Here is a 25,491-nt window from a genome sequence, read left to right on the forward strand (position 1 = left end):
GAGCAGTGTCACTTGCCAGGCTCCTTTATAACCCCAAGGAATTCAAGACAATAATCAAGAAAGAAACTGCTCTATTTTTTGACTAAGGCAAACTAAAGTATACTTTGCATTTCTTCAAATTAAAGATCACTAGCAGGTCACTGAGCTGGACGTATACTAATATTTAAAAGTTAACTGTTTGGCTCCTTACATCTGAAAGCAAACTCTCCAGAGACATAGGATCCATCTTGCTGTAGACATTCCATAGATTCAAACTCACATCCTGCAACTGCAAGAGAGCAAAAACATTGAAATAATTAAGTCAATATCATTAGGACAATCAGAATTATTTTCTGATGTTCAGAAATGACTCTTTTGGTGTAAACTAGTGTGAATAGAATAAATCAAAATTTTATCAATTATATTAGTACCTATACATATAATGTTTTCCGATACAAGGAAACTATTTTTTCAGAAACTTTGGTACCGATTATCTTCAATAATGGGCACATATATACTTATACACACACACGCACATATAGACTTGTATATTGTGTATTTTTTGCCTTTGTTTTAAATAAAATTTTAATCAAAAAATCCATGTCCATGCTTTAAAAATCAAATGGTACAAAAGGCTTATAATAAAAAATGGTAATCCCCGACTCCAACCTTTCACAAACCCTGACTAGTCTCACTCCTCATAAGCAAACACTTAGGCACATATATTAAAATTGGAAGGATACAGAGATTACCATGGCCCCTGTGCAAGGAGGACATGCAAATTCCAAGGATGACATGTAAATTCATAAAGCATTCCACATTTTCAAAAAATAATTTTTTAAAAAACGAAACCACCACTTAGAACTCACTTCATTTCCTTTAGAAACTAAATATTGACTTCTGGCAAAGATGTAGTTCTTCTACATCCATTCCTATTCCCAAACTGTTTCTTTCTCAAACTCTCAGGCTCAAGCAATCCACCCATCTCAGCCTACCAAAGTGCTGGGATTACAAGCATGAGCCACCGTGCCCGGCCCCCAAACTGTTTACACACACATATCCTAACATCATTTAAAACCATAAAATGACTTTTTTGGCTTATTAATACTTTTTTTACACAATGAATTGCTTTTATTTTGGTATGCATCAGCATTTAGTGGTCCTGAACAGTAAGTGGAAAGACGAAGCAATTTGCCAGGAGGTCAAGCCTGCCAATTTCAGGGATCTGCTGTGCACACCTGGTTCTTTCTTAATCCCTGCTGAGGATCTTGAGAAGCAGCAGCAGTACTAAAACCAAGGCATGCACCGGATTCAGGGTTCTTTTTGTTCCAGTTGTCAGATTCCAAACTAGACCCCAGTGGATTGCAAGGATGACCAAATGAAAGCCCTGTTTAAAACTTCGATTTTTAAAAGCAAAAGCAATTACAGGAAAGTAAAACAATTCAGAGGGATCATGTGTGCTTCCAAGTGTCTTCATGTGGCCCTTCTCCAAGTTTAACCACCAAGGACTCTGAGAGTTGGCAGGTCTGAGTAACCCTGGTGACTATTTATTTTCACCTTATCAAAATCTGAGTTAAAAACAATGCATTAGCCGATGACAGCAGAGAGTGCCAGGGCTGAGGACCCAATACTCATTTCCCAGGATGGTGGAGAGTGAGTAAGTACGGTTCCAAAACTAAACAAAGGGAGGTCAAAGATGTTCCAACCTTACCTGATGGCTTCTGGCCAAAGCAAGGAAGTGTCATGGAAGGTGTTAGGCGGTGATGGTGCAAAAAGCAACCTGAGGAGGACGGAATAAAAAGCAGCACCCCTTGATAAAGGTGGGGGAGAGAAGATATGGGGAAAGCTCTGAATTCCTCACCAAAGGCCAATCTCAGAGGGGAGTAGAGGGGTTACAATCTATGCTTTGGCCAAAGGCGGAAGCGAAGGAGTGTGGGGGAAAGGATGATGGCTTGGAAGGGGCATCATTTAAGACTTTAAGAAACCAGGAAGGGGAACATCACACACAGGGGCCTATCATGGGGAGGGGGGAGGGGGGAGGGATTGCATTGGGAGTTATACCTGATGTAAATGACGAGTTGATGGGTGCGGCACACCAACATGGCACAAGTATACATATGTAACAAACCTGCACGTTATGCACATGTACCCTACAACTTAAAGTATAATAATAATAAAGAAATTAAAAAAAAAAAAAAAAAAAAGAAACCAGGAGTGCAGGCAAAGCACCCCACATACCCAGCAGTAGTCCCACAGGCTGAAGCCTTCACATCTACTCTAACAAGCCCTCCAGGCTAGAGGGCTGTTGTTGCAGGGAAAGTGGGAGGTGGGAGGACAAGGGGAAAAGGCAGAGACCCCAGGCCATGTAATCAGCAGCAAGGTGATTGTGTGATGTGTCTTTTCACAGTTGAGTTAGATGTGCCCCACCAGTTATGATGGGAATCAATTTAAACAGACTTTCTTGATCCCAGAAGTTCAACTACGTGCACAGTGGCTACACCTGACAGGATGATTTGTTATAGCACAACTTACATATTTCAAATGGATAAAAAATTAGTATCATTTACAGTATCTTAATTTCCTTTGAATGGGAGCTTCCTTTCCAGTACTCCGAGGTCTACAAGACATCTAGAAAATTTACTACTGTGAAAAATGAAGACTGCTTAAATTCAATGTTGGGGGAAAGGGGAAGGGCTGTGGTTTTTCTTTTTGATTAATTGCTCTAACACTGTCCTTCAGGTGGCTGAGGGAGTTTCATATTTTCTTTAGACATCACTAGGTGCCGAAGCTCTTGCAGGACAACTTTGATGCTATATGAATTCTGCCATTTTGATAGCACTGATATGGCTCTTGCGTCCACCCCTCCATTAAAACTATTAACTCCATTCATATTAATTTTTTGTTACAAATCTTACAAGGGTGGGTGTTTCTGAGTATTTAGGTCCATATTCTATTTTAAGGCTATATATTCGGTTTTCATAAATTGTTCTTGGAGGCCCAATTATCATCCCTGTCCATGTTGTAAGTGTCATGTCTTCGTAATCTTCTAGACCCCAGCTAACTGTGTCATCTCCTACTCCTTTCTGGCTTTCTTCAAGTTCTTCCAACAGTCAGAAATTGCAAGGGACTTTTACTAGTGAGCCCGTCATGGCTGTCATCTTGCGTTGCTGTCACTTGGTTTATTAATAATTATTGTTTACAATGTTAAAACCATGTAAATATTATTTACTGCAGGCTAAGTACATTTTACATTCCAATTTGCTTTATTATTATTCTCAGAAGTACTAACAGCTTCTTTTTTCACCTGTATACTTTTTTTTACAAATCAGTTCTGTTTTTTTCTAACAGCCCCATCCAATTTGCCTACTCCAGGGTGTCTCAACAGTAACACTATTTTCATTTTGGGCTTGATATTTCTTTGTTCTGTGGGGTTGCCCTGTGCATTGCAGGCCCTCACTAGCTGCCTATAACACCTCCCCCACACAATGCAAACCAAAAATATTTCCAAACATTGTCAAATGCCTACGGGGAAGGAGAAGACAAATTCACCCCGATTGAGAACTACTGATTTAAACATATCAGAAACTCTTATCAAATTCCCTTTCTTCTTCTACCTCATTCTGGCTGGACATTCACATTCTTTGATATCATCCTGGAGCTCTCAGTTGATGGATTTGGCTCTGTGGTTTACTTGTCTCCTCTTTCTTGGTTAACTACCTTGTTTGGTGAAACACGTTATCCAATAGCTAAGAAAGGATTAATGCAGGCTGGGCACAGTGGCTCATGCTTGTAATCCCAGCAATTTGGGAGGCTGAGGCGGGCAGATCACCTGAGGTCAGGAGTTCAAGACCAGCCTGGCCAACATGGTGAAACCCCTCGCTACTAAAAATACAAAAATTAGCCAGGTGTGGTAGCACACACTTGTAATCTCAGCTACTTGGGAGGCTGAGGCAGGAGAATCACTTGAACCCAGGAGGCGGAGGTTGCAGTGAGCCAAGATCGTGCCTTTGCTCTCCAGCCTGGGTGACAGAGTGAGACTCCGTCTCAAAAAAGAAAGAAAAAAAAAAGATTAATGCAAAGCAAACTTTTCTCACACCTGTAATCCCAGCCCTCAGGGAGGCAGAAGCAGGAGGACAGTATGAGCCCAGGAGTCCAAGACCCACCTGGGCAATAAGAGAGAGCCTGTTCTCCACAAAAAGGAAAACAAAACAAAACAAAAAGACATGAAATGTCTTTATGCTGTCCTCATGACTATGACTTTGGATTCTTTATTTTCTCTGCACTTCACCTTGGATAGTTTCTAATGCTATGGCTTCAAATTCACTAATCTTTTCTTTGGCATTATCCAATCTGTCATTAATCTCATCTAGTATATATTTCCTCTTAAAAAAATTCTCAATTATTACATTCATTATTATCCAGTGTATTTCTCATCTTAGACGCTGTAGTTTTCATCTCTAGAAGTTTGAATTTTTGTTTTGTTTTGTTTTTGAGACAGCGGTCTTGCTATGTTGCCCAGGCTGGCCTTGAACTCTTGGGTGCAAGTGATCCTCCTGCCTCAGCCTCCTGAATGGCTGAGACTACAGGCACACGGCACTGCACCCAGTTGTGGGTCTCTTTTTATATATTCTATGACTCAGTCTTTTCTCTAGCCTCTTGAACACATGAAATGCAGTTATAATAACTGTTTTAATGTCCTTGTGTTCTAATATTTCTGTCAATTCTAGGCCAATTTTGAAGACTGATTACCTCATTATCAATTGTGTTTTCCTGCTTTTTTAAAGTCTGATGATCTCTGGATGCCAGACACTATGAATTTTACCTTGCTGGGTGCTAAATATTTTGGTATTCCTATAAATATTCTTATGCTTTGTTCTGGAAAGCAGTTAAGTTACCAGAAAACAGTTTGATCCTTTGGGGTCCTGCTTTTATGAATTATTAGGAAGGTCTGAAGCCACTGCTCAGTGCAGGGTTGATTTTTCCCTGCTACTGAGACAAAATCCTGCTGAGTGCTCTACCCAGGGCCCAGTGAATTACACGCATACCTCAGAGCTATTGCAGGCTTGGTTCCAAATCACTATAATAAAGTGAATAATGCAATAAAGCAAGTCACACAAATATTTTGGTTTCCTAGTACATATAAAAGTTATGTTTACAACGTACCATAGTCTATTAAAGTCTATTTTTTTTAGCAATAACACATCTAAAAAAATCAAATGTACATACCTTAATTTTAAAATACTTTATTACTAAAAAATGCTAACAGTCAACTGAGCCTTCAGTGGGTCATAACCATTTTGCTGGTGGAGGGTCTTGCCTCCATATTGATGCCTGCTGACTGATCAGGGTGTTGGCTGCTGAAGGTTGAGAGGCTGTGGCAATCCCTTTCCCTCCCCTTCCTTTCCTTTCCTTTCCTTCCTCTCTTTCTCTCTCTCCTTCTTTTCGTTTTTTTGAAATAGAGTCTCGTTCTGTCACCCAGGCTGGAGTGCAGTGGTGCAATCATAGCTCACTGCAACCTTGACTTCTGGAGCAATCCTCCAGAAAGACTGCTTCCTTCTCAAGCAATCCTCCCGGCTTAGCCTCCCGAGTAGCTAGAACTACAGGTGCACCATCATGCCAACTAATTAAAACAAAAATCCGTTTTTGTAAAGATGGGATCATGTTATGTTGCTCAGGTTGATCTTGAACTCCTAGTCTCAAGTGATCCTCTTGCCTCAGTCTCTCAAAGTACTAGGATTACAGGCATGATCCACTGTGCCAGCAGCAATTTCTTAAAACAAGACAACAATGAAGTTTTGCCACGTCAGTTGACTCTTACTTTCACAAAAGACTTCTCGGTAATATGCCAGGCTATTTGATCACATTTTATTTATTTATTTATTTTTAGGAGGAGTCTTGCTCTGTTGCCTAGGCTGGAGACCAGGGGCGTGATCGCGGCTCACTGCAACCTCTGTCTCCTGGGTTCAAGCGATTCTCTTGCCTCAGTCTCCTGAGTAGCTGGGATTACAGGTGCGTACCACCACACCCAGCTAATTTTTGTATTTATAGTAGAGGCTTTCACTATGTTGGTCAGGCTGGTCTTGAACTTCTGACCTCAGGTGATCCGCCCACCTTGGCCTCCCAAAGTGCTAGGATTACAGGCGTGAGCCACCATGCCTGGCCTTGCTAGCATTTTACCCACAGTAGAACTTTTTTCAAAATTGGAGTCAATCCTCTCAAACCATGCCACTGCTTTATTAACTAAGTTTGCGGAATATTCTAAGTCCTTTGTTGACATTTCAACAATATTCACAGCATCTTCACCAGGAGTAGAGTCCATCTCAAAAAACCACTTTCTTTACTCATCCAGAAGAAGCAACTCCCCATCCATTTCAAGTTTTTAACATGGGATTGCAGCAAGTCAGTCACATCTTCAGGCTCCACTTCTAATTCTAGTTGTCTTGCTATTTCTACCAAATCTGCAGTGACTCCCTTTACTGAAGTCTTGAACCCCTCAAAGTCATTCATGAGATCTGGAATCTACTTCTCACAAACTCCTGTTAATGTCAATACTGTGACATCCTCCTATGAATCATGCATGCTCTTAACGTCATCTAGATTGGTGAATCTTTTTGAGAAGGCTTTCCATTTTTTTTTTTTTTTTTGCCCAGATCCATCAGAGGAGTCTATTGCCTAACAAAATGTATTTCTTAAGTAATAAGCCTTTAAATTCGAAATGACTCCTTGATCCATGGGCTGCAGAATGGATGTTGCATTAGTAGGCATGAAACAACATTAATTCTCTTGTACACCTCCATTAGAGCTCTTTGGTATCTAGCTGCACTGTCAATCAGCAGTAATATTTGAAAGGAATATTTTTTTCTGAGCAGTAGGACTCAACAGTGGGCTTAAAATATTCAGTAAGTCATGCTGTAAACAGATGTGCTATCATCCAGGCTTTGGTGATCCATTTAAAGAGCACAGAGTAGATTTAGCATAATCCCTAAGGGCCCTAGGATTTCCAGAATGGTAAATGAGCAATGACTTCAACTTAAAGTCACCAGCTGCATTGGCCCCTAACAAAAGAGTCAGGCTGTCCTTTGAAGCTAGGCACTGACTTCTCTCTATGAAAGCCCTAGAGGCTGGGTGCTGTGGCTCACACATGTAATCCCAGCACTTTGGGAGGCCGAGGTGGGAGGATCTCTTGAGCCCAGGAGTTCAAGACCAGCCCTGGCAACATGGTGAGACTCCATTTCCACAAAAAATAGAAACGTTAGCTGGGCATGGTGGTGTACCCCTGTAGTCACAGCTAGTTGGGAGGCTGAGGTGGGAGGATGGCTTGAGTTTGGGAGGTCAAGGCTGCAGTGAGCCGTGATAACACCACTGCACTCCAGGCTGGGCAACACGGTGACACTCTGTCTCAAAAATAAAAAAATAAAATAAAAAAGAAAGTCCTAGATGGCATCATCTTCTTATACAAGGCTGTTGTCAGCACAGAAAATCTGTTGTTTAGTGTAGCCACCACCTTCATCAAGTATCTTAGGTAGTTCTTCTGAATAACTTGCTGCAGCTTCTAAATCAGCACTTACTGCTTCATCTTGCACTTTTATGTTATAGAGACAGCTTCTTTCCTTAAACCTCATAAATCAAGCTCTGCTAGCTTTAAACTTTTCTTCTGCGGCTTCCTCAACATTCTCAGGCTTTACATTAAAGAGAATTAGGGCTTTGCTCTGGATTAGGCTTTGGTTTAAGGGAATATTATGGTTGGTTTGATCTTTTAACCAGACCACTCACACTTTCTCCATATCAGCAATATAGTTGTTTCACTTTCTTATAATTTGTGTTCACTGAAGTAGTGCTTTTAGTTTCCTTCAAGAACTTTTCCTTTGCATTCACAACTTAGCAGTTTGGTGCAAGAGGTCTAGCTTTCAGCCTGTCTTGGCTTTCGACATGCCTCCTTCACCAAGCTTAACCATTTCCAGCTTTTGATTTAAAATGAGATAATTGTGACTCTTCCTTTCACTTGAACCTTTACTGGCCACCCGGCTATTTTTCTATTGTTAGTAGAGACGGGGTCTCGTCGTGTTGACCAGACTGGTCTTGAACTCCTGACCTCAGGTAATCCGCCCACCTTGGTCTCCCAAAGTGCTGGGGTTACAATAAAGTTTATTAATTGGCCTAATTTCAATATTGTTACGGTCAAGGAATAGGGAAGTCAGAGAAGAAAGCAAAAAACGAGGGAACAGCCAGTGAAGCGTCAAAACACACACATTTATTAAGTTCATCATTTCATATGGGTGCGGTTTGTGGCATCCCAAAACAATTCCGATGGTAACATCAAAGATCACTCATCATGGATTATCATAACAAATATAATAATAATAAAAAAGCTTGAAATATTATGAGAATTACCAAAATGTGACACAGAGACACAAAGTGAGCACATGCTGTTGGAAAAATGGAGCCAGCAGGCTTGCTGGATGCAAGCTGCCACAAACGATCAATTTGTTAAAAAAAAAAAAGGCAATATCTACAAAGTGCAACAAACCAAAGCACAATAAATTAAGATAGGCCTGTATGTGTTTTTCCAGTCTAACTGGTGAAAACAGGCACTGTTCTCAGCCCTGAACACACACATCAGGCACTATCCTCGAATCCTTTCAGACAGGCTTCTCTTGACTTTGAGTAGTTACCACATATATGACAACATGGATCAAGACTCTGCTGAGTACTGACTAGGGAAAGGGGAATCTCTGGATGTTCTTTCCTCTTTAGTACTCTAACTGCTTTGGTCTCCCGAGACTCCCAGCGGCATCTCCTAACTCAGGGAGTGCACTGGGCTCCACCTGGGTACTCTCTTCTCTATGCTGTGTCTGCAAACTTTCTCAAAGTAATAAGCTAGTACCATCACAGGGCTCACCTTGATTGTTTCCATCACTCAGGGAATCAGGGTTCCTCACTGCCTGATGCCTAGTTTCTTGAAGACCATTGTTTCATTATTTTGTTTGTGGTTGTGTTTTTGTTTTGGGGGGGGTTTTGTTGGTTTGGGAACCAGTTTTTGTTGTTTTGTGGTGGGTGACTTGTTTTTTCTTCCAGGAAGCTTTTTTTTTTCTTTTTTGGCCAACCTTACTGACCACCTTCCTGGAAGCTTTTAAAGATATTCTTTCATCCAGGCTGGGTACAGGTGGCTCATGCCTGTAATCCCAGCACTTTCGGAAGCTGAGGCAGGCAGATCACCTGAGGTCAGGAGTTTGGGACCACCCTGGCCAACATGCTGAAACCCCATTTCTACTAAAAATACAAAATCAGCCAGGCATGGTGGTGCATGCCTGTAATCCTAGCTTCTTGGGAAGCTGTGGCAGAAGAATCGTTTGAACCCGGGAGGCAGAGGTTGCAGTGAGCCAAGATTGTGCCATTGCACTCCGGCCTGGGCAACGAGAGTAAAACTCCATCTCAAAAAAAAAAAAAAAAAAAAAAAAGATTTTCTTTTATCCTTAGTGTCTGAAATGTCACGGACAGATTAAGGTGTTTTTTTTTCCTCTTCCCATTCATACTTAAGTGATTTAATTTAAAAGCTTTTATTTCTCTTTATGATTGGAAATGTTTATTTTTTAAAAAGATTTCTTTCCTTATGGTATCCCTGACTCCTCTTTCTAGAAATTCTACTCATTGGATATTAGAATTCTTAGATCGGTCTTTTAACATTTAAAGTTAACTTTTTTTTTCTTTTTTGAGATGGCGTCTCGCTCTGTCACCCAGGCTGGAGTGTAGTGGTGCGATCTCAGCTCACTGCAACCTCCACTTCCTGGGTTTGAGCAATTCTCCTGCCTCAGCCTCCCGGGTAGCTGGGACTACAGGAATGTGCCACCACACCCAGCTATTTTTCTGTCGTTAGTAGAGATGGGGTCTCGCCATGTTGACCAGACTGGTCTTGAACTCCTGACCTCAGCTGATCCACCCACCTTGGTCTCCCAAAGTGCTGGGGTTACAGGTGTAAGCCACCGAGCCTGGCCTAAAGTTAAAGTCTTTTAAGTTTTTTCTCATATTTTCTATAACTGTGATGTTTTTATTCTACCTTTCTAAAGAGTTTCCTAACTTTACCTTCCACCCCTCTATTGATTTCATCAATTATGATTTTCTAGAGCTCGTATTTTCCACACATTCAGTTATTACAACATTCACTTGTCCTATGGTTGTGAAATCTTACATTTTTCTGGGCATCCAAAAAGGGTTTTATGTCTTTTCTTCTATACCTTAAATTATCTTTGGGTCTTAATGAACTAGTGTTTTTTTAAAAAAAAAACTTGATCTTTTTCTTTTGAGTTATTGCTGTTTAATCAAATGTCTGGTGATCTTTGGCTTCCTATTCGTAGTTTGAAATGAGGCAATGAAAAGGTTAACTGGAAGCTGTATGTTCCTGATAACTGATAAGCAGAGCTTTTATTACTGGGTCTCCATCCCCTTATATTCTACATGCCAAAATGTGAACAGCTTTACTCTCAGGAAGCAAAAACTACACTAGCCAATGAAATCTTTTTGTTTCGTCTTGCCTTGCAGTTTATTTATTTAATTTTTATTTATTTATTTTGAGACAGGGTCTCACTTTGTTGCTCAGGCTGGAGTGCAGTAGTTCAATCAGTCCACTGCAGCCTAGAGCTCCAGGGCTCAAGCTATCCTCTGGCCTCAGCCTCCCAAGTAGATGGAACTGTAGGCACATGCCACTGTGCCCAGCTAATTTTTTTTTTTTTTGAGATGGAGTCTCACACTGTCACCCAGGCTGGAGTGCAGTGGCACAATCTTGGCTCACTGCCTCCTGGGTTCAAGTAATTCTCCTGCCTCAGCCTCCTGAGTAGCTGGGGTAACAGGTGCCTGCTACCACGCCCAGCTAATTTTTGTATTTTTAGTAGAGATGGGGTTTCACCATATTGGCCAATATGGTCTTCATCTCTTGACCTCATGATCCACCCACCTCCACCTCCTAAAGTGCTGGGATTATACGCATGAGCCACCACGCCCAACCGTGCCCAACTAATTTTTAAAAACTTTTTGTTGCCAGGCTGGTCTTGAACTCCTGCCCTCAAGTGATCCTCCCGCCTTGGCCTCCCAAAGTGCTAGGCATGATTACAAGTGTGAGCCACACACCAGGCCCTTTTCAGTTTTTTTACAGAACCTCCACCCAGATCTGTTCTTTGTTTTTCCTAGGGTGGAGGTGGCATCTGCAAATGTCTGGTTGCTTGTCACTTGAGGGGAGAGGAGAGTGGTAGAGGGAGGTACAGACTATTACATAACAACCTTCAATTTAATTCTTTCCTTTCAATATCACCAATTTCCAGTCTCTATTCTCCACTTCATCATCATCTTCCCCATTGATTTAATCTACTTGGCCCCTTCCTCTGTATTCTGGAAAAGCTTTTCAAGTGTGTCAACTCATTAGATTTTTTAAGGGTATTAAATTTGATATCTATTTTTTAATGCAAGTTTTTATTCTACTAATAAATTCTGAGACTTCCTACAATCTTTTCTTATATGTCCTCCGTCTCCCTTTCTAATTCTGACTGCTCACTTCATTGATAGATCTCATTTTTTAAATAAATTTTGTTCCTAAAAAGTACCAAAAAGAGACATTTTCTCAATTATTTATTTTGTTCCTTGAAGAAAATCTTTTTTAAAAGCATGCTGATCTATCCCTGCATCTAATACGTTGTGGTCTTTTTCTTACATTTTGTTGACCCTTTTCCTAATTCTTATTCCAGCTTTCAATATGAAGATCTATTTGTCCATAAACAGATGAATGAATGCTCACTGGTTACTCATTATTTAGAAGTTTGCTATTAGGATCCTCCCTTTGTGGAGCTGGTTGATGTAAATTTACATTACCAGAACACAGTTCCAGCAGTGGGAGAGTAAGAAGAAGGAAGTCAGAGGCAGAAAATGCCTTAGCAGAGGAACTTCCCTGTACCGCTTCCCAGGAAGAAATAATTATCTGTATCGATGACTCAGTTTGGCCCAGCATAAATGCCAAGTAAAAGCTGTGTCTGGGCTTGGCTTTCTTTCTCATGCTGGCACCTACCACATGAGGAACAAAACATATCTGGGCTAACAACTTTCTTCCGGGTATGGCCATATAATAAAACACAAGTTTTTAAAAATTAAGCTATAAGTATAGCTCTCCTTCTCTTAGCCTGCAAAGGAAGTAAGAGCCTTTCTGACTCAGGCAGTCATCAGGCCATCAGAGTGGAGTAGAGAGGGTATTGGCAGAGCACATCTATAGGCCAAACTGCTCCACACCTCAAAGTACTGGGAAGGGCAGGGGAAAGAAGAAGACTGAGGTGGGGTAGAATGAGATGGAGACAAAAGGAAGTATCTGAAAATAAAAATGAGCAGCTACAGAAAAGGGCAGGATGTGGAGAGAGGGACCTAGAGAAGACCTATAGTAACTCTTCCTTTATGATGTGTACCATTTCCTCTTCACGGCCCATCCCATTTCCTAAAAACACCATCCTAATGTAAAGATCTACATTACTTTTCAAAGGCTTTTTTTTTTTTGGAAGGAGATAACATTCTTTTTGAATGTGACTTCACAGTGTGACGCACCTTAAGGTCAGAAAACCTCTCTCATTTGGGTTATACCAACTATGTGGCCTCCCAGTGCACTTCTTCCAATGTGATTCTAGCTGCAGCCCAGGGGTGAGGAGCACAGGCTCTGAAACCAGACCATCTGGATCTGGCCCCAGCTCTGCCTTTCTCTAGCTGTGTGAAATCGGGAAATTCATTTAATCACTCTTAAATGGGGATGTAAAATAGGACCTACCTCAGAGGGTTACTGTAAGAATGAAATCAGTCAATTCACATAAAGTGCTTAGAACAGTACCTGGCATATAGTAGGTACTCAGATCTAGTTCATATAATTAATTAAAAATAAATATTACCATTATTAATATTACAAAAATATTAAGTTTCTTCTCTAACCCCTATGGCCTACCTCCCTTCAAGCCCCCACTTCTAAGTTAGAGAGCATTAATTCCCAGTAGGGGCAGCTTCCACAGCCTTGTGGATGTTCTGCTACTTGTAGTCAATGTGAGAATACTGTGATTTTAGAAAAAGAAAAGTGGAGTCCAAGTGGTATGCTTCCCTTCAGCCCCACAGCCCATGTTGCTCCATTTCAGAGGATGTGATGTGGTTCTCCCAGGCAAGCCTCCAGTCATCTGCTAGGGATGCCAGTACTTCTCAGAGGGGTAGAAATTAGCTCTGTGCCTTGCTTCTAAGGGACCCACTTACTCTCTCCCTAACAGGATGTCCCCACTTCTAGCATGACAATGCTCCCCTTCCCTGGTTTCCTGTACTGGGCAGGTCATTTCAGTGAGGATCCCATGGAGGCACATGGATACTCGTGGTAATGCTGCTAACCTATCAGGCCATTTTCCTTAATCTGTACTCTGGACCACCCCCTGTCCCAGACTCACTTAAGAAATATTTACCGGTCATTTTCTAGATGCAAGGAATGCTGAAATAAAAGACACTGTCCTTACCACAAAAGCTAATCTTTCCATTCCTCTAGTACATTGCCCTTACCCAAATTCTGCACTGTCCCTTTCATTGCTCTTGAATAGTTCTCAATTTATATAAATTATATAAATTTCCGACATACAAACAACAACAAAGTTATGTTTTTGTACTTAAGAAGCCTCCAGTACAAAGACCAGGGTGGGTGGGGTGGTGTGCAAGTGTGACAAATGTGTAGTAACGGGATCATAAAATCTGTAGGAGAAGTCAATCTAGGGTGCTACAGGAGTAGACAGGAACAACAGTTAGCTCAGAATGGGGTAAGGGAGAGGAAGGACAGAGAAAACTCTAAGAAGGACACAGGACCTTAGTCTGGGACTAGCCTTTAGCAGCAACTATTTTCCATTTCAAGTCTTTTAACTTGCTCCATGCCCTTGGGAAGTAACTGCCAGCTTTTTGGTGTCATAATAATGCACACCCACAAGGGTTCTTCATAAAAACCGCCCAGTGGCAGACAAAAACTGGCATACTGCTTTTCATACATACCTCATATTTCATGGTAAAAAATCCACCTCCTCCAATGCCCTCAAGTACAAAGGCCTGTACAATTGGCCATTTCTCCACCACAAACATATCAAATATCTGCAAGTGACCTAGAAGAATCAAATACAACAATACATATCAAATACCATCCTGAATACAACAGTCTAAACCTGATCTAACATGGTTAGACAGGTATCATTTCTCACGTGGTCACCAGGGCCTCACCTAGCAAAATAAAATTCAAACAGATAAAATGGTTAGAAATTGAAACTAGAAATACAAAATGAAAGCCAAGGAAAATTCAAACCATAAACAAGTTACATTCAGATATTGTAACATTCCAGTTTCCTGAGTAATTAAGTAAAAAATAAGAGTAGTCTATTACATCTGACTTTCATCATTCAGTGGGAATAATTATTAACAGAACCAAACTTGGCTCCTTTCCCTTAAGAAACATAGCCAATCAACTTCCTCAAGGGAAAACTACTAAATCAAAAATGTTCCTTTCTTGTTACAATAGCTTCAATGTGCAAGGTTTTTTCTTTTTGTTGTTGTTACAATATAAGCCCTATTAAACTTGATCGTTTTTCTCCTGTATATTACACATCATTTAAAAACAGGTCAGCATATCTTTTTAGAAGTTATCAAAACCCCTCTTTCTTATTACCAAGATGCCCCCATATCTATACTATACTCTTTGTACAGTAAGTGATACAGACATGTCAATTGTGTTAAATTCTGTATCAGTTCTTCTACCTGATTTTAGGCAGCCTGCTGTGTTGCTGCAGAAACTTCACAGTACTTAATACAAGCTTACATAGAAAAGTCCCCATACTTAATTCTGCTTGATATCTTTGGTAAAAATAGATGAAGGGGTTTCTCAGCTGAATGCCTCCAATGAAAGGAAAAGCAGTGATGTTCAATTCACACACCATCTAAGCAAGGTTCTAGAAGGCTTGCTGTCAGATACTCACCTTGGGAACTGTAAGGAATGCCAATTCTACTACAGTCTCGAACCATGTCCACAAAGCTGGCAATTTTAAATTCTTCTGCTGCTTCCTCATCTTCATACTAAAGAGAGATATCAAACGAAAAATAAGCTCTGAAGAGGTATCACACAAAGTCCCATATTTTCTCTGCATTTTATCAATCAGAGTTGTCCCAAATGACATTTACAGAGGACTGCACCCAAGGTGTTTCCAAAGCCAATCTTTTTCATTTGCTAGTCAGAAAGACTTGTCATTCCCTTATTTCATATTATACCCGAAAATCAACTGAAAATGGATCAGGAAAACCAAATGCAAGAGATAACCCCCCCAAAAATCCGCCAAAACCTCATATGGGAAGAAGTGTTCTTGACCAATATTAGGTCACAACTTTCATGAAATCCTAAATCTCAAATCCCAACTTGATTTCCAGTCAAACCCTTGAAAAGGGCCCAAAGGGAAAGAAAAACAGATACCAAGACATTCAAACACAAGAATGTCAGAAAGCTTAAAAAATTCTCCCACAGGGCCAGGCATGGTGGCTTACGCCTGTAATCCCGGCACTTTAGGAGGCTGAAGTGGGCGGATCACCCAAGGTCAGGAGTTTGAGACTAGTCTGACCAATATAATGAAACCCCGTCTCTACTAAAAATAAAAAAATTAGCCGGGCGCCTGTAGTCCCAGCTACTCGGGAGGCTGAGACAGGAGAATTGCTTGAACCTGGGAGGAGGAGGTTGCAGTGGGCCGAGATTGTGCCACTGCACTCTAGCCTGGTCGACAAAGCAAGACTCTGTACCCCACACACACAAAAAAAAAATTCTCCCAGGGCAGTCCCTAGGCACTAATCCCCTAAGAGAAGGGGTTCAGGATAGTGATGAAGAAGCAGGCAAGAAGTAAGTTCATAAACTTACTACTAGGTCCCAATTTGAATAGCCTCCTTTTGACTCCACAGGTATACAATTTATAAGGTAGCCTCAAAATGAAATATGAAATTCTCCACTTCAAACAGATAACCTTTTTTGTATAATCACGCTCTGCAATTTGATTGCCGATCCTATTTCAGATCAACACTTTCCTTACAGAATATTCTTAGAGTGTCTCTGGGTGCCTGTCTTCCCTTTTCTTCTTACCTCATTTTCGGTCATGCAGTGGAAATGCAGATTTCTCCAATGTGCCACGTAAGGTAAGAGATAGCGAAAGTTTACAGGATTACAGTACAGATGGACGCTATCTGATTTAATCAATATAATTACATCTGTAAAAAAAACCAAAATCAAAACACAAGACTGTCAAAAGCATTTCCTTTAGATATTTTCTGCCCACATAATTAGTAAAACCATTGAAACTCCTTCAAAGACAATGTAACAAAACTCTAAACTGAAAATTATTTAATTAAACACTGTGCCTTATAAACCAAAAAGTATCTGAGACAAGTCTCAATCAATTTTGAAGTTTATTTTGCCAAGTTTAAATTAAGGACATGCCCGTGACATAGCCTCAGGAGGTCCTGAGAACATGCACCCAAAGTGGTTGGATAACAGCTTGATTTTAGACATTTTAGGGAAACAGAAGTTACCAGCAGACATCAACCAACACATGTAAAGTGTACATTTGGTTTGGTCCAGAAAGTCGGCGTTGGGAGTGAAAGGGTCCTTTCATGTCACAGGTAGATTCAAAGATTTTTTGATTGGCAATTGGTTGAAACAGTTAAGTTTTATTATCTAAAGACCTGGAATCAGGGCTGGGCACGGTGACTCACGCCTGTAATCCTACCACTTTGGGAGGGTGAAGCAGGTGGATCACGAACGAGGTCAGCAGTTTGAGACCAGCCTGACCAACATGGTGAAACCCCATTTCTACTAAAAAAAAAAAAAAAAAAAAAATACAAAAATTAGCCGGGCATGGTGGCATGCACTTGTAATCCCAGCTACTAAGGAGGCTGAGGCAGGAGAGTCACTTGAACCTGGGAGGCGGAGGTTGCAGTGAGCCAAGATTGCTCCACTGCACTCCAGACTGGGCGACAGAGTGAGACTCTTGTCTCAAAAAATAAAAATAAAAATAAATACAGACCTGGAATCAACAGAATGTCTGGGCTAAGATAAGGGATTGTGGAGACCAAGGTTCTTATTATGCAGGTGAAGCCTCCAGGTAGCAGGCTTCAGCAACAATAGAAGGTAAATGTTTATCAGACTTAAAAAGGGACCAGACTCTTAGTTGATCTCCCCTGGATCAGGAAAAGACCTGGAAAGGGAAAGGATTCTCTACATAATGTAGATTTCCCCAACAAGAGATAGCTTTACAGCACCATTTTAAAATATGTCAAAGGAATATATTTTAGGATAAAATACTTACATTTCTTTCACCGTCTGTTATCTGTTACGTGATGTGTCTCACTGCTATACAATAGCAATTTGGTTAGTCTTAAGATCTTTTCTTTCTTTTTTTTTTTTTGACAGGGTTTCACTCTGTCACCCAGGCTGGAGTGCAGTGGCATGATATAGGTTCACTGCAACCTCTGTCTCCCAGGCTCAAGCAATCCTCCTGCCTCAGCCCCAGAAGAAGCTGGGGCCACAGGTGAGCACCACCACGCCTGGCTAATTTTTGTATTTTTTTGTAGAGACAGGGTTTTGCCATGTTGCCCAGGCTGGTCTCTAACTGCCAAGCTCAAGTGATCCAGCCACCTTGGCCTCTTGAAGTGTTAGGATTACAGGCGTGAGCCACTGCACCTGACCAAGATCTCCGTTTTAATGTTAATGTTGGTCATTTATGCCTGAATTCCAAAAGGAAGAGAACACAATGAGGCACTGCCAACCTCCACTCCCTATCCTGGCTTGAACTCATTTTTCAAGTTTACTTTGGAATGCCCTTGGCCAACAAGGGGGTCCATTCGATTAGTAGGAGGGCTTAGAATTTTATTTTTGGTTTACAGCTTCAAAGTGATTTTAGAACTTTCAAATGTTGACAGCAAGAATTTCCTAGTCCCCAAGCAATACTCCCACCACCAGGGCCCTCTGGGTCTGGAAATGCAGTTGCAGAACAAGTCAAAGAACAGCCTCCATCTACTGAGGCATAGTGTTCACATAGTCACATCTATGGCACCAGACATGGCTGTGTACTTCACTGTAGAGGTCAATACCATATGGAAACCCCATAGCCTAATGCCACTGAGGCAGGGAAACAGCACCAAATACAGCCAGTGACTAGTTCTCCCTCAGACATCAGTGTCTATAGCTCTTGGCTGTTGGATCATCTGGCTCTAAGGCAACTGCAGGCCCAACAATACTGCTTGTCCCTTTAGGAAGAGTTATTGTGTGCGGTGGTGAGTTTTGTACGCAGGAAAGACTGGGAGGAAGGAAGTAGAGGCCAGTGGAAAGAGCTTCTATAAATAGATCAGCAGCTTACAGATTTAAGGAATAGTCATCAGTGCTCGTGGGTCAAGTAAATAAAGCAATCCCAAGAATGCAAGTAAACCTAGGTAAACGGAAGAGCCATGGGACGGGGTAGAATATTAAAGCAGTTTGACCATTAAGGACAAAGGCAGTCATACTTCCAGTAGAAAACCAGAGGCCCCATTCTATGGTGCCTCAGAAACCAGAGTCATTAGGCCTCCTAGCAAAATGAAACTAGACGTTGTCAGAGGTGAGAAAGACACATGCATAGGGGCAGAGAACACCTGACACAGCAGGTGTAGGACAATGCCAACAGGGTAACAGATCACACCTGATGAAAACATCTTACAAGCCCAATAAATACTGACCACATCTGACCATACAGCTGAGCGGCCTCCTGAAATAAAACTCCATGGGTCTGGCCTTTTAAGCCACTCTAAGCCCCATGCCTGGTAAGGCCCAGGGTGTTCCAGGGACCACAGGATGTAGCAGCCTCATCACTACTGACTCTTTAGGTAAGCACCAGAGTCAAAGGGAAGCAAAGGGGGATATGGAGGCCCCTCTCATCTCTCAGCATACTGGTCTTTCTCACACACTCCCTCTAAGAGCCCTTCCCTGAGTCATTTGTAGACCACCTGCAGAGGAATGAGAGTTGGATATCACCTGGAGACTGAGGGCTTCTGGTGTGTATTATACTCTACAGTAAAATATAACATGCCTCAAAGAATTAGAATCCAATAAGAGACATAACACAGTAGTTACTAAACCTAAGTAAGCATTCCCCAAATCTCTTAGAACTCTGGTGTTATCACCATGAACCAAAGTTTAACAGAGTTTACAGTCAGGTAAAAGAGGAAAGCATATGAGAATGGGATGAATACGTAAACTATTTAAAAGTTGCTTTTAGGCTAGTGCAGTGGCTCATGCCTATCATCCCAACACTCTGTGAGGCCGAGGCAAGCGGATCACCTGAGGTCAGGAGTTCAAGATCAGCGTGGCCAACATAGTGAAATCCCGTTCCTACTAAAAATACAAAAATTAGCCAGGCATGGTGGCGGGTGCCTGTAATCCCAGCTACTCAGGAGGCTGAGGCAGGAGACTCAACTAGGAGGCAGAGAGCCAGGATCACACCACTGCATTCCAGCCTGGGTGATAGAGCAAGACTCTGTCTCAAAATAAATAAATAAATAAAAGTTGCTTTTAGAAATAAATTCATGTTGGCCTTTCTCCCTCTCATATGAGATCAAAATGTAGAAATCTGGTGATCTCTGCTTTCCAGCTACTTGTATAAACAAATTTATTAATTTGTAGGAAAATCCTAATTTCCTAAGCACCCACTGTGCCAGGCAAAAACATAAAAACAGGCTAGGCATAGCGGCTCACAGCTATAAACTCAGCACTTTGTGGGAGGCTGAGGTGGGATCACCTGAGGTCAGGAGTTGGAGACCAGCCTGGCCAACATGGTGAAACCCTGTCTCTACTAAAAATTCAAAAATTAGCTGAGCGTGGTGGCGCATGCCTATAATCCCAGCTACTTGGGAGGCTGAGGCAGAGGAATCTCTTGAACCCAGGAGGTGGAGGTGGCAGTGAGCCAAGATCACACTACTGCACTCCAGCCTGGGCAACAGAGCAAGATTCTGTTTCAAAAAGAAAAGAAGATAAAAACAAAAATAAGCAAAAAAGCACATCTTTGAGAATTTAAACTATTTCCTTAATTTCAGTACGGAAATGTCCTTAGCAATCTCGGCTGTGGTGAAATGTGTGGCTGGTACGAGCTGCCAAGAATACTCTTTTCTAAACCAGCAGATGTTGTATAACGTAAGGAAAAAAATATTTTGTAATCAAAATCGGAAACCAAATTTGAATTGAAAAAAATGTAATGGAAGGAGTAATTTCAGTCTACTCTTTTTGCACTTCCTAATAAAAAGGAAACCTTTAATCAGTCTACAAGAATAAACACTACTAAGGACTTAACCAGAGAAGAATTTTCATATACACTAGACCAGGATTTCTCAACCCCGGCACTACTGGCAGTTTAGATCAGTGAATTCCTTGTTCTGGGTGACTGTTCTGTGCATTGTAGATGTTTAGCATCATCTCTGGCCTCTATCTACTAGATGCCAGTGGCATCCCCTACCCAGTTTTGACAACCAAAAATGTCTTCAGACATTGCCAAATGTCCCCTGCAGGACAAAACTGCCTCCAGTTGAAAACTACTGCACTAGACACATAGCAATATTCTTTCATATCAGATGTTTGTTTTCATGCCTCCCCCAGCTGCCTCACAGAGATGTCTCTTGTCCATTTTTATTTTGTCTATCCCAATGTCTCCTGACCCATCTGGCATACAAGACATGATTCTAAATATGTGATATCAGAGATAGATCCAGGGCAATAGCCCCCAGCAGCATCAACACAGGCAGAGTGTCTCAGTGCTAAGGAAAGGGGAATATAAACAGAAATCCAGCATTGTAGTCACAGGCATCTTCATGAATTAAAGTCACAGAGAAAATAATTCCCAAAGACAGCAGGACAAAGAGCCTTTGTTCCTTGGATGATAAGCCACAAGAAGTCTTCCTTGTAGGAGCTGCCTGCAGGCCCATCCTTACCTCATGATTGAAGGTGCTTTCACAGGACACCACCATACAATCTGAACCGTTAGCATGTAGAGGCAATGGGAAATAAAGAGGAAAACCAGTACTTTGCCAAAAAGAGATAAAGCCAAACACTGATGTTTGTTTCTCTAAAGCTGAATTAGTAAATATATTCTGAAAACTACTTGTTGCTACTAAATGTATCAACAAATAAAAAATGCTGTGCTTTTTCATTCTTTAAAAAGCAAACATTTACTGGGGCTTTGGACTATTTTAATTTTTTTTCTGTAAGCAGACCATAAAATAAGGATCCAAATAAATAAACCTCTTACTCTTCTATCACACAGAGTTTACCAATGTATACTTACCATCTAGCACTTCTTCAGAAAATCCCGTTTTCTCAAAATCACTGGTATTCTGATTGTACAAACCAAATAGAAGATAATTTGCCAGCTCTCTGCAGCCTTCATTGTACCTGCTATCGATTCCTGCAAGGCAAAGGAGGCTCTGATGAGCTGTACTGTACTATGAGGAGCAAAGAGGCCAATAATTTGCCCCTCCTCAGCAAAACCCTGATGATTAAGCGGAAGGACGCAGCTCACTTGGTTCTGTGCCAGAAACCAAGCTAAGCAATTCTGTGAAAGAAACAGGTCTCAGCATCAAGTACCCTTACTTGAATTCCAACATCTTGTAATTGAGATAATCAAACAGCACAGATTATTGAGACTAATTTCTGAAAATGATTCATCTTAGAATACTTTCAGTTGGCTTAAGAATAGGGGTCAAAAAAATCTTCACCTTTAGAAAAAATCTTTACCAAAACATGTGGGATCAAACAAAGGCAGATTAAGGTAGCTTGAAAAGAACCCAATAATGTGAAGAAGAGGAAAGTGAGTGGAACCACAAACACCCATCCTTTTACAATTATGAGGCTCAAGGTCTAGCACTGTACTGGATGGTGGGGTATGGTGGTGAACAGGCCTGCAAATGACCCTCATGAAGCTGACAGTCTAGAGGAGCTGAATTAGAGACAAATAAAAAGGAAATTAAACAATACTGTCTTCAATACCATCTCTCAATGCTTCAAGTATATATTTATTACCTAGTTCCTGCTGTCTGTGAAGTCTCAGAGTATGGCTCTGGGCAAGAGGGACATGTCATGGCAGGAAGTAGCTATACATGTGAGTCTAAAGGAAAGGCTTAAGGAAGAAGTAGCTCCAAAAATGGGCTTCCTATCTCAGTGATAGTTCATCTAACCTCATTAAAACAGCAACAAATTTCAGGGGAACAAGAACTAGGAGGACACTAACTCACAGCTTATTTCACTTTGGTCCTATTACTAATACCTTCCTGTGAACAAAAAAAAGCCAAGGTGCCCCAGCCCTGAGTCCCACCTTGTTAAAAGCACTGACCTAGGATGCACAAGATCCCATCCGGCCGAGACTTGCTGCTCTGGGTCAGGATGCTCTGAACCTGCCGAAGTCGGCTGCAGCTGTAACAAGAACAGAAAATGGTCCCCTGAGTGCCAGGACAGCCCCATGAGAAAAGCAGCATCCTGTGTCCCACAATGGAGGCATGAGGAAGAGGAATGACTTTGCTAGGGATGGAAATTGATTATTCTGTTGTTCTGGTATCAGAACCATAAAATGCATTGGGAAGGTTCCTTTCTCTTTTATTTTCTGGAAGAGATTGTGCAGAATTGGTCTGAAGACTAAGTCTGACCTGCTGATTACAAACTCCTCAACAGAGGATGAAGCCAAAGTCCCTCTCTCATGGTCAATGGTGGAAAGCATTAAGACTCAGCAGCTGACTCCAAGAATTTCCAATGACTTTTCATTTTTGAAGACTTTTCAAAGAAGAGTTTCCACACTGATAACCCCACTTGTGGTCTTCATCAGTCTGTCTCAAAAACAAATGCAAACTAAACCCCCAAATTGGCCTGAGGACCTAAACAAAGCTCTAATTCATCCTCACAGCTACCCATATGGGGAGTGTCAGCAGAGAATACTTGCTTCCATTTCTGTGCAGACCTATTATTCCTTCAGCCCCAGGGACAGCCCTTTGCTCAAGCAAAATGTGAGGCACTCTCAGACATTCACATTACTTCTAATGACCCCATTCTCTCCATACCCATCCCCTTCTTCCCAGAAGCTCCAGAGAGAGGCACGCGATTTCCTGCTCAAGCCTGATCCTTCCACCTGGTCTCCTCATCATCTCCAGGTCCAGGATCTGCCTCTACTATTCATTCCCTAACACTTTTTTATTTTATTTTATTTTATTTTTGAGATGGAGTCTGGCTCTATGGCCCAGGCTGGAGTGCAGTGATCTTGGCTCACTGCAACCTCTGCCTCCCAGGTTCAAGTGATTCTCCCGCCTCAGCCTCCCAAAGTGGCTGGAATTACAGGTGTGGGCCACCACACCTGGCTAATTTCTGTATTTTAGCAGAGATGGGGTTTTGCCATGTTGGCCTGGTTGGTCTCGAACTTCTGACCTCAGGTGATCCGCCCACCTCATGCCTGCCACCACGCTGGCTTCCTAACACTCTTATATATTTTCTCTACAGTCAATACAATCCCAGTCCTACCACATCATTATTAACTAAGAGCCTCTACAAACCAACTACACTAACTCTTCCACCCATGAAGCTAGGCGTCATCCCCATCCCTCACTGAATCTCCTCCAGTACACTGCCTTACATTCACCTCAAAACAGTATTTACGGCCAAACTACAGTATTTCTCTTCACTAATTCCTGAATTCTTTTGCCCCACGGGATTTTTTTTTTCTTTTTCTTTGAAACGGAGTCTCACTCTGTTGTCCAGGCTGGAGTGCAGTGGTGCAATCTTGGCTCACTGTAACCTCCGCCTTCTGGGTTCAAGCGACTCTCATGCCTCAGTTTCCCAAGTAGCTGAGGTTATGGATGTGCACCACCATGCCTGGCTAATTTTTGTACTTTTTAGTAAGAAGGTTTCACCACATTGGTCAGGCTGGTCTCAAACTCGACCTCAGGTGATCCACCCGCCTCAGCCTCTCAAAGCGCAGGGATTAGAGGAATGTGCCACCAAACTTGGCTGCCCTGCTGGATTCTTTTTGATGTTCCTATGCCCCAACTCATTCGCTCCATGACTTAGTGGTCTTCATCACTATCTTCCACGAAGAGTTTCATAGTCTTCCATGTGATATCGAAACTAGACAAAGACAGTACACCAAAGACTGTACTTTCAGGGATCATTTCTATAATTCATTATTAGAGAGGTCTCTCTGAATGAATAGAGCACTAGAAACCATAGAAAGAGACACAGTGGTCTCTCCTGAGCGTAAATCTGGTTTTTCATGTTGCTTTGCTGCAACTGCCATTCGCCATTGATAACTGTTTTCTTCCTCTGGGAGAGTAAGAGGGAGAGGACGCTGTCTGAGTAGTTCCCTTTTAATCATCAGTCAAAAACAAAAAGTATCAAAAAGAAAGAAACCTACAAACCAAAATCCATCATGAATATAGATTTAAACACCCTGCCCTTTTTTTTTTTTTTTTTTTTTTTTTTTAAAGAGATGGGGGTCTCATTAATGTTGCCTAGGCTGGACTCGAACTCCTGGGCTCAAGCGATCCTCCCTCTTCAGCACTCCTGAGTAGCTGGGATTACAGGCATGCACTACCACACCTGGCAAATTTTTTAAAAAATTAAATGTAAACACGCTTAACAAAATATAGTAAGTAAAATTCAGCAACATGTAAAACAACTATACACTAGGACCAAGTGGAATTTATCACAGGGATACCTGAGGCTGGTTCATTATTCATGAATCCATCAATGTAACCCTTCATATTAACAGGCTAAAGAAGAAAAATCACAAAACCAAAAAACTGATGCAGAAAAATCATTTAATAAAAATCAACACCCATTAAAAATAAAAACACTCAGAATTGATGGATATCCCAACTACATTAATTTGATCTTTATAAATTATATGAATGTACCCTGAAAATGTGTGTATCTATTATGCATCAATTTAAAAAAACAGAAAAAAAAGCCACTCAGAAAACTAGAAATAGTTTCCTCAACTTGATAAAGATCATCTAAAAAAACCCACCAAGCAAAGTTTGTAATTACACATAATGGTCAAAGTCTGAATGTTTTTCCTCTAAGGTCAGGAAGAAGATGAGCATGTCTACTCTCATTATTCCTATTTAACATAATACTGGAAGTTCTAGCCAACAGAATGAGGCAATAAAAGGAAGTAAAAGACACATAGACTGAAAAGAAAGAAAGAAAACTGTTCCTATTTGCAGATATGTCCTATTTGTAGATGACATGATGATCTCTGTAGGAAATCTTAAGGATTCTACCAAAATTCCCAGAACTAATAAGTGACTTCAACAAGGTTTCAAGATACAAGATCAATATATAAAAATCAACTGTAATTTTTTTTTTAGAGACAGGGTCTTGCTCTGATTTCAGCTTGGAGTGCAGCAGTGTGATCATAGCTCACTGCAGTCTCTAACTCCTGGATTCATGGGCTC

The 25,491-nt window shown here is 41.3% G+C and overlaps 1 protein-coding gene, 2 non-coding genes and 1 pseudogene across 5 annotated transcripts in view; 2 read left to right on the plus strand and 2 right to left on the minus strand.

Annotated features, from left to right (window-relative positions):
- Window positions 1-25,491, minus strand: part of DNAAF9 (dynein axonemal assembly factor 9) — a 163,959-nt gene that overhangs the window by 117,560 nt on the left and 20,908 nt on the right. For all 3 annotated transcript variants that reach the window (XM_008019482.3, XM_037990851.2, XM_037990852.2), the window contains exons 2-7: window positions 22,386-22,465; window positions 21,342-21,461; window positions 16,121-16,245; window positions 14,979-15,075; window positions 14,008-14,114; window positions 191-268 (exon numbers count right to left, since the gene is read on the minus strand). In XM_008019482.3, the coding sequence (XP_008017673.3) occupies window positions 191-268; window positions 14,008-14,114; window positions 14,979-15,075; window positions 16,121-16,245; window positions 21,342-21,461; window positions 22,386-22,465 (607 nt within the window). The remainder of the gene's footprint in view (window positions 1-190; window positions 269-14,007; window positions 14,115-14,978; window positions 15,076-16,120; window positions 16,246-21,341; window positions 21,462-22,385; window positions 22,466-25,491) is intronic.
- Window positions 684-786, plus strand: LOC119621533 (U6 spliceosomal RNA). The gene has a single exon (XR_005238086.1). It is a non-coding gene; the product is annotated as a U6 spliceosomal RNA (small nuclear RNA).
- On the minus strand, window positions 2,635-3,193 carry LOC140709238 (ubiquitin-conjugating enzyme E2 variant 1 pseudogene; annotated as a pseudogene).
- Window positions 24,182-24,393, plus strand: LOC119621518 (small nucleolar RNA U3). Its single transcript, XR_005238075.1, has one exon. It is a non-coding gene; the product is annotated as a small nucleolar RNA U3 (small nucleolar RNA).

Source organism: Chlorocebus sabaeus, chromosome 2 (genome assembly GCF_047675955.1).
Source record: "Chlorocebus sabaeus isolate Y175 chromosome 2, mChlSab1.0.hap1, whole genome shotgun sequence".
NCBI classification, from domain to species: Eukaryota; Metazoa; Chordata; class Mammalia; order Primates; family Cercopithecidae; genus Chlorocebus; species Chlorocebus sabaeus.